The sequence below is a fragment of the Pogona vitticeps genome, chromosome 4 (assembly GCF_051106095.1).
Source record: "Pogona vitticeps strain Pit_001003342236 chromosome 4, PviZW2.1, whole genome shotgun sequence".
NCBI lineage: Eukaryota > Metazoa > Chordata > Lepidosauria > Squamata > Agamidae > Pogona > Pogona vitticeps.
Genome location: NC_135786.1, coordinates 129,271,519 through 129,280,692, shown reverse-complemented (window position 1 = coordinate 129,280,692; position 9,174 = coordinate 129,271,519). Strand labels below are relative to the sequence as shown.

General features: G+C 48.3%; 1 protein-coding gene across 1 annotated transcript; it reads left to right on the top strand.

Annotated features, from left to right (window-relative positions):
• Positions 1-4,351: 4,351 nt before the first annotated feature.
• Positions 4,352-8,835, top strand: LOC140708109 (uncharacterized). The gene is made up of 2 exons (XM_073003066.2): positions 4,352-5,388; positions 7,996-8,835. The coding sequence occupies exons 1-2, from the start codon at positions 4,378-4,380 to the stop codon at positions 8,638-8,640; spliced, it is 1,656 nt and encodes a 551-aa protein (XP_072859167.2). The 5' UTR covers positions 4,352-4,377; the 3' UTR covers positions 8,641-8,835.
• The last annotated feature ends 339 nt before the right edge of the window (positions 8,836-9,174 follow it).

Genomic DNA, 9,174 nt, shown 5'->3' with positions numbered 1-9,174 from the left:
GTTCTTCAGACATAGGCTGCCACCACCTAAGCATTTGTTGACTCTTATTTATCAGTAATGGATATCTTGGATATGTGGGAGTTTGGGGTTATGGTTTTTATAGGTAGAGAAGCATAGATTCCTCTTCCAATCCAGACCTTTGAACATAGGTCAGCAACTGAGCATATTTGCCAAGAAGTCCTGGACATGAGTAAGGCCACTCCTAAAAGTAGGTAAGAGAAGTAACATCTACTCCCAAGTTCCAGCTGAGTATAATTTATCAAAGAACCAGGCTGAGAAATGTACAGAAACCTTCCAAATCCAAATTAGGACAATGCTTCTGTTAGGCCACCCAAAGGGGCATAAGAAAGCATGTTAAGGTTTGAAGACCTTCCAATCTCTTCGTTAGGCAAGAATATGATTCAAAATGGAGTGGGGCAAAGAGGAGGACTGGCATATACTATACAATCTTAAAGTTCTTAGGTTGTCTTGAGATGTCATGGAGTGGGAAGTCAGATGTGGCTGCATCAGTTTATGTAAGTGTATTGGGCTGCACCCACCCACAATCATCAGTATGCTTGCTAAACAAGAAAAGACAGTCTTCCATTATTTTACATATAAAATCCAATTGTGACTGTTGGAAATATTACAAATGTTGTATGATACCTTTAAGAGATTTTGGCTGGGAAGGGCTTTTCTGAACTGGGGTGAATGTCACTCAATCTGGTAGCAGCCAATTGTTCCCTCTTTGCCTCAAATTTTGAAGAGACACATACATGTCTACTTAAGTCTTCTTCTGCCATTATTTTACAGTAAGAAGTGTTCTCTCAGTTAGAGCTATGTAGTCTGAAGACAGTGTGTGTTCATGTAGTCAGTATGTAGTCATGAAGCTAGTTAACCAGTTAAGCTCTGTTCATGTAACCAGTCACTATTTTTCTACAGAATGCTGTTTGTTTTGACCTTTGAAGAACAGTGAGTAAAATCAAAACCCTTTCCTTCTTTCTCATAACAGTGTCTCTGAGTCAGTTATTGAGACAATAAGCACCAATTGAGGAGAAGTAATCTCTGTGTAACTAGACGCTTTTAAGCCAATAAACATTCACACTCTGCCAATAGTGACTTACTGTTGTATTTTATCTTGTCAGTGGGTAGAGGTCCTACCTGTGATTCTGTACAATTGTTTGGTGCCTGTGTTTGTCAGCAACACAGAAACAAAGGACGTTTCTCCTCCAATGCAAAAGAAAACCTAAATACTGTATTTACGAAGGCCTTCTTCATGTGGTGTACTGTCAAGGGTAGTTCCAAGACAGGGAAATGTAAATATACAAATCAGTAATCTGATAGATAATGTGTGCTCCAAATGATTTCCACAGGTACCTAGCTAACATAAGTTTGAGCCTTGGGGAGGAATTATGGCCAAAAGTCAGCCGGCCTGGCTATGCTCTTTGTTCAGAGACATATGGAAGATGGAGACATATTGTCTATCCTGTACTTCGGAAAGGTATAATTCCTACATTGATATAAAAGAAGAGCAATAAGTTATAGGTAGGAATGTGGACAGCTGGTGTGTGCAAAACTTCCATGCACCACTTGCTGAAGATAATCTATCTTCTATCACAGTTTTTGAGACAAAGATTTAGCAAACTTTTTGCTGTATGAACATTTTGTGCTTCCAGTGCACAGAATTCTTGATTTCAATGCTCCTTTTTTTGAAAATTTAAACAAGGATAGAGGGTTTAAATAGTTTAGTGGTACAGCAGTACCAAACAATTTTTTTAAAAAAGTTGTGGAGTGGAGCAATCTTTTTGCTTTAGACCATTTTCGGAAACCAATGCTTCATAGGGTTTTTTTGGACAGTTTTTGGAAACCTTTTTTTTAAAAAATGCATGTATTTCATTAATGCATGTACAGAAAAAAGGTTTATTTACTGTCAACTGATTTGTTACTACAATTGTTGTAGGTTCTTTTTAAAAGCCGCCTAGAGTGGTCATCTGACCAGATAGGCAGGGTAAAAATACAATAAATAAATAAATAAAAAAGAAGGAAAGTTATAGGTGTTTTAGTGGCAAAAGTGTCCCCTCCCATAGCACACATCAGTGTGTATCTTTATTCACAAGACATGCCATGAAACACCCCAAAAATATTTTACAGAGTGCCATTCCAGAAGGGAATGGAAGAAAGAGAAAAAAAGGAAAAGAAAAGTTTTTTTAAAGGAAGTGAGAGGAAACAGAACAAAAAGAGTACAGTGGTGCCTCGCTTAGCGATCGCTCCGTTGAGCGATGAAATCGCTTTGCAATGGACTTTTGGCCATCACTGGAGCGATCGCTTAGTGATGTCCCCTATGGCTTAAATTCGCTTTGCGATGATCGCAGGGAAGCGATCATGGCAAAGTGAACTTTTTAAAACAGCTGATCAGCGGTTCCAAAATGGCCACCGCAAAAACAAAATGGCCACCGCTGTTTTGCCTCACTTTAGAGGCACCCAAAATGGCTGCCGCTATGGAGGAATTTCACTTTAAGGTAAGTTTTTAGCCCATAGGAGCATATTAAACGCGTTTTAATACGTTCCAATGGGCTTTTTAATATCGCTTAGCGATTAAATCACTTAGTGATGTTTTTTCCGGAACGGATTAACATTGCTAAGTGAGGCACCACTGTACTGAGATATGAACTAAATGTCCTTCATATTCATGGGTTTACATTGGATAAATGGTAATTTTATCCAACCATCAGGAAAGATATTGAATTGATCAGTGAAGATCATGGGACAAATAGCAGGACAAATGCCTATCTGATTGTGGTCTCAGATTTCTTGTTCAGAGTATGGCAATCAAATGCATGGGAAGCCTGATTACATGTGTGAGTGTGCACACACACATGCATTTGTAAACAGGGAGCCTCATCTATGTGGCAGAATGAGGTGACAGGTATAAGATTGTAGAAGGAACTGTGACAACTAAAGAAAGCAGGCAGAGATGCCAGATTTGATTGTATTACTCTTTTTTTTTTTTTTTAAAGAAAGCTACTTGCATCTCCTCCCCAATGCTAGCCAAACACTAAGTGGACTGTTTAGGAATATTTCCATCTGATGTTGTGAAGGAGTGGGACCCAGTGTGCCGTCCCCAGAAGAAGAGAGCCCGAAGGACGCGAGTGGCTGTGCTGAGGGGATACTGGTAGAAATAGAGAATGAGGAAGAACTACAGAGGAGGCCTACCGAAGTGTGCTTGGTGGATGAGGGCGGAGCCGAGATGGACTTAATCATGTGGGAGGAGGTGAAAGGGGAAGGAGACTTTGCGCGGGAGTTCAGTTGGTTGGGGGAAGGAGAGCTGGGCAGATGCACAACGAGAGGTGTGCAGACGGATTGGCTGAAGGACGCCAAGAGCCTAGCGGACGGGTCCCCAGGCGCTCAAAGCTTACCGGGAGGCGGAGGACTGCTGCCTGAGCCTCCAGCTACTAGCGGTCGGGGTAGGACTTACGAACCCCTGGAATGGAGGGTCTCGGTCTTCCCGGTGGGCTACCATGGTGGGGGACGGAGAGTTATCCGCCCGGGGCCCAAGTTCCAACAGAAACCCCCGGAGGGGGATTGGGCCCGCCACCCCTGCTGTGGGACCATCTGCGCCGTCAGGAGTGCGCCTTTAAGACCCTTGACGGATCGCGAGCGGTTTGGCCCGGCCCCTTGGTAGATGATGAGATGGGTCAGCCGGTTGTTAGACCCAAGAGGTATACTCTGTTATCTGATGAAGTTTTGAAGGATCCGTTCGATCCAGTGGAGTTAAGTGTTCATACAAATAAAATTGCTGTTTCTCAAGACTCGAACTCGCCTCCGCGCCTGTTTCCCGCCTTTACCACCCAACCCCCCCCGGCTAAAGACGAACCTTGTCACAGTGGCGCCCAACGTGGGGCCGGGGGGAAGGAAGTGGCGGGAAACCAAGAGGTGGACCGGTTGCGCGAAGCAATGGAGAGGCAAGCTCGACTTATAGAAAACCTGACCGAGCAGCAGATTTTGATGGCTCGACAGATGCGCGGGAGAGGGAATGAGGAGGAGAGGGGCGGCAGGAATCTTGCCAGCGTACGGGGCAGCCTGGTGGCGGGGCCGGCGCCAATCCGAATACAGAAGATGACTGCCACGGATGACCCTGAGGCATACCTACATACGTTTGAGAGGGTGGCCACAGCTGCGGGGTGGCCACGAGACCAGTGGACTCTGGTGCTCATACCGTGTCTCACCGGCCTGTTGCAGGAGGTGGTTGATACCTTGGGAGTTCAGGAGGCAACGCGGTATGACGCGGTGAAAAGCGCTATTTTGAGCACCCTGAACCTAACGGAGGAAACTTATAGGAAAAGACTGAGGGAACTGAAGTGGAAGCCAGGAACCCACCCGCGTACGGTTGCACAGAGAATGAGGGCTAATGCGATGAGGTGGTTGAAACCAGCCGAAAACGATGGGGAAAGGCTAGTGGATGCAGTCGTGCTGGAACAGCTGGTACAGTCCTTGGGAACCAACGCTAAAAACTGGGTGCAGAAGAACAACCCTAAAACGCTAGAGAGGGCGATTACGCTGCTGGAGGACTTCAGCAACACGGAAGAAGCGAGCAAGGAAGTGACCGCCCCCTGGGCGGAGAAACAGCGACCACGAGGAGGAGAAGTTTCACTTTCAACTTCCAACCTTACTGCGAAGGCGGGCACGGACATGAGCGGACCTGCTAGAGCGCGCGGGAAAAGTTTCGAGCCGTTCGCACCCAAGCCCGTCCGGCCTATTACCGTGGATCAGAGGATTTACGCGCCGGGCACGGGCTGGAAAGAGGGCAAGGACGGGCGCCCCCTCTACACCCCGGGAGTGGTAGGGAAGGACAACAAAGAGGGGCGGATCATCTGTTATTCCTGTGGGGTTCCGGGCCACGTGAAAAGAAATTGCCCCGGGATTGATTGTTCGTGGGTGGGGCGATTAACGCGCGCGGTAGAAACTCAGGGCCCAACCTCGGAACGATGGGAAATAGACGCTTGGGTGAATGGGATGAAAAAAAGAGCCCTCATAGACACGGGATGCGGGACGACCCTGGTGAGGGATCTGCCGGGCGATAAGAAGGACGGAGGACTGTCGGTGCGATGCATCCATGGGGACCTTAAAAAGTATCAAACTATGTGGGCTACCGTGAAAGTAGGGGACGATGAGAGACAAATGAAAATTGGGGTCGTTCCAGGACTGACGCGTGAAATGTTGCTTGGTCGGGACTGGGTGGGCTCCCGCAATGTGGGGTCGGTAAAGGAAGGGCTGCAAGGGGATGAGGAGGTTTGTAAGGATCAGTCCGATTTTTTGCAGAGAACGTCGCGAGAGCAAGTGAGAGCCATGCAGCAGGATGACGCGTCGCTGCGAGAGCCCCTGCTGGCGGCTCAGCCATCGGGAACCATTGTAAGAGGACAAAGGGGGTGGGAAATGGATAATAATCTGCTGTATTATGTGCAGGAGGATACGAGTAGAAGGTTGGTGGTACCTTCCAAATGGAGACCGAAAGTTATGGAATTGGCTCATGATATTCCTTTGGCGGGGCATTTGGCGGAAGAGAAAATGCGGGCAAGAATAGAGCAACGATTTTGGTGGCCTGAATTGCGGAAGGAGGTGAAAGAGTATTGTGCGACCTGCCCTCAATGTCAGAAAACCCAAAGGAAGCCGCCCACGGGGGCTGAGTTAATCCCGTTGCCCCTTATGGATCACCCCTTCCAAAGGATTGGATTAGATATTGTGGGACCGCTGCTCAAGTCACAAGGGGGACATACTCATATCCTGGTGATCATAGATTATGCCACCCGGTACCCCGAAGCGATCCCACTGAGATCCACCACGGCCAAAGTTCTAGCGCGGGAGTTAATGCAGGTATTCACGAGGCTGGGGTTCCCCAAGGAGATACTCACCGACCAAGGCACGAATTTCATGAGCCAAACCTTAAAAGAATTATGGCGCCTCCTAGAGGTGAAACCCATCCACACCGCCGTGTATCATCCTCAGAGTAACGGCTTGGTGGAGCGTTTCAACAAGACCCTAAAGGGCATGTTGCGGAAATTGGTCATGGAAAAGCCCCGACGATGGCACCTGTTGGTAGCACCCTTAATGTTTGCCATAAGGGAGGTACCACAATCCTCTACCGGGTTTTCTCCATTCGAATTAATGTATGGGTGGAACCCCAGAGGTATTCTGGATCTGGTAAAAGAGAGGTGGGAGGAAGGTCCAGACGATGCGCGGATAACTATTCAACAAGTGATCGAAATGAGGGAGCATCTAAGAACAGCAGCGGGGCTGGCCAAGGCCAACCTTGGCCAGGCCCAAGCCGGGCAAAAGAGGAGGTACGATCAAAGAGTGAAGGTGCGGGAGTTCGTACCAGGGCAAAAGGTTTTGTTGTTGATGCCTTCTGAACAAGCCAAGTTGTTTGCGACTTGGCAGGGCCCATATGAGGTGGTACAAAAGATAGGAGATGTTGACTATGAGATATATATGCCAGACAAGACTAAGAAGAAAGGTATCTTTCACGTCAACCTCCTTAAGGAGTGGAAAGAAAGAGAGGCTTTGTGGGGGGAAGTAGAGGAGCATGAGTTTGGACCAGAAGTTGATTCTTGGGGACGGATAGAGGGCCGGTTACCTATAGATGAGACCTTACCCACGGCACAACAACAAGACTTATTGCAGCTAGAGGGCGAATTCCAACATTTGTTTTCAGGGGTACCAGGTGAGACTCAGCTAATACAACACGAGATACACACCCCAGCAGGGGTTGTTACAAGATCAGGGAACAGAACCTGGCCGTACCACCTTAGAGAGGCTATAAGTAAGGAAGTTGAAGAAATGTTACAACTAGGCATTATAGAACCCTCGCGGAGCCCTTGGCGTAGCTACCCGGTGATGGTGCCAAAGGCCGACGGGAAGATGCGGCTCTGTGTAGATTTCAGGCAATTGAACGAAGTCTCCAAATTTGACGCCTACCCCATGCCTCGAGTGGATGACCTATTAGAAAAATTGGGGGGGTCGGTCTATCTGACCTCACTTGACCTTACTAAAGGTTATTGGCAGATACCCTTAAGAGAGGAGGACAAGGAAAAAACATCCTTCGTGACACCCCAGGGGTTATTCCAGTTCAGGAAAATGCCATTCGGGTTGCATGGCGCCGCCGCAACGTTCCAAAGACTAATGGATCAAGTTTTAGCCCCAGTTAAAGATTTTGCGGGGGCTTACATTGATGATATCTTGATCTATAGTAAGTCCTGGGAAGAACATCTGGAACACATAAGGAGGGTGCTCAAGGAAATTGAGCAAGCTGGGCTGAAAGTAAATCCTGATAAGTGCAAGATCGCGCGGAGAGGTGTACAATTCTTAGGGTTTCAGGTGGAAGGTGGCAAAATACAACCAGTGTCCGATAAAGTGGACAAAGTTGTATCATGGACGGTGCCCAAAACTAAGAAGGAGGTTCAACAATTTTTGGGACTAGCCGGATACTACAGACAATTTGTGCCCAATTTTGCGGAGGTGGCAGCTCCTCTCACAGATTTGACGCGGAAACGGAAGGGGAAAGGTGTGGTGTGGGGTGCTGCAGAACAGCACGCGTTCAGACTGCTTAAGGAAACCTTGGCAACTCTACCTTCTAGGTATGCTCCGGACTTCAAGTTACCTTTCTGGGTACAAACAGATGCTTCCGACAGGGGAATTGGCGCGGTCTTGTCTCAAAGGAGGGAGGGGGTGGAATACCCTGTAATGTACTTAAGCAAAAAGCTGAGTAATCGGGAACAAAAGTATGCGACGATTGAGAAAGAAGCCTTGGCGGTGAAGTGGGCAGTACACGCCCTGAGGTATTATTTGTTGGGGGCTCCGTTCATACTAGTGACAGACCATGCACCCTTGCAGTGGCTTAATCGCATGAAGGATACCAATGCCCGCCTGACCAGGTGGTATCTTAGCTTACAACCATTCTCATTTCAGGTACAATATAGGAAGGGGAAGGCACACTCTAATGCCGACTATTTCTCTCGACAGGAAGGGGAGAAGGAGAATCTTCCCTGGAGGACGGCCCACTCAGAGAGGGGGGCGTGTGAAGGAGTGGGACCCAGTGTGCCGTCCCCAGAAGAAGAGAGCCCGAAGGACGTGAGTGGCTGTGCTGAGGGGATACTGGTAGAAATAGAGAATGAGGAAGAACTACAGAGGAGGCCTACCGAAGTGTGCTTGGTGGATGAGGGCGGAGCCGAGATGGACTTAATCATGTGGGAGGAGGTGAAAGGGGAAGGAGACTTTGCGCGGGAGTTCAGTTGGTTGGGGGAAGGAGAGCTGGGCAGATGCACAACGAGAGGTGTGCAGACGGATTGGCTGAAGGATGCCAAGAGCCTAGCGGACGGGTCCCCAGGCGCTCAAAGCTTACCGGGAGGCGGAGGACTGCTGCCTGAGCCTCCAGCTACTAGCGGTCGGGGTAGGACTTACGAACCCCTGGAATGGAGGGTCTCGGTCTTCCCGGTGGGCTACCATGGTGGGGGACGGAGAGTTATCCGCCCGGGGCCCGAGTTCCAACAGAAACCCCCGGAGGGGGATTGGGCCCGCCACCCCTGCTGTGGGACCATCTGCGCCGTCAGGAGTGCGCCTTTAAGACCCTTGACGGATCACGAGCGGTTTGGCCCGGCCCCTTGGTAGATGATGAGATGGGTCAGCCGGTTGTTAGACCCAAGAGGTATACTCTGTTATCTGATGAAGTTTTGAAGGATCCGTTCGATCCAGTGGAGTTAAGTGTTCATACAAATAAAATTGCTGTTTCTCAAGACTCGAACTCGCCTCCGCGCCTGTTTCCCGCCTTTACCACCCAACCCCCCCCGGCTAAAGACGAACCTTGTCACAGATGTGTTAGGGCTTTTTGCTTTGTTTGTTTAAATTGGAAGCTGTGTTTTAACATGGCCTCTTCCTACTCCACTTGCAGTTGTGATTCAGTCCACTCTATGACCTCATTTTGATGGTGCACATGTATTAGAGTTAATGTGCATAAAGTTTAATGAGATACTGGTGGAAACTCTAGCTGCTTTACTACACCATTACAAGCTTGCATGAAAATATATGGATGGGAAAAATACATAAGAGACGGCAAATTGTGATTGTAGTGAGGAAAGGGAAAGAAGGGGCTGGCTTAGAATGCGGCTGCAAGGAGCAGAAGGAAACATGGAAACACAAGTTGAT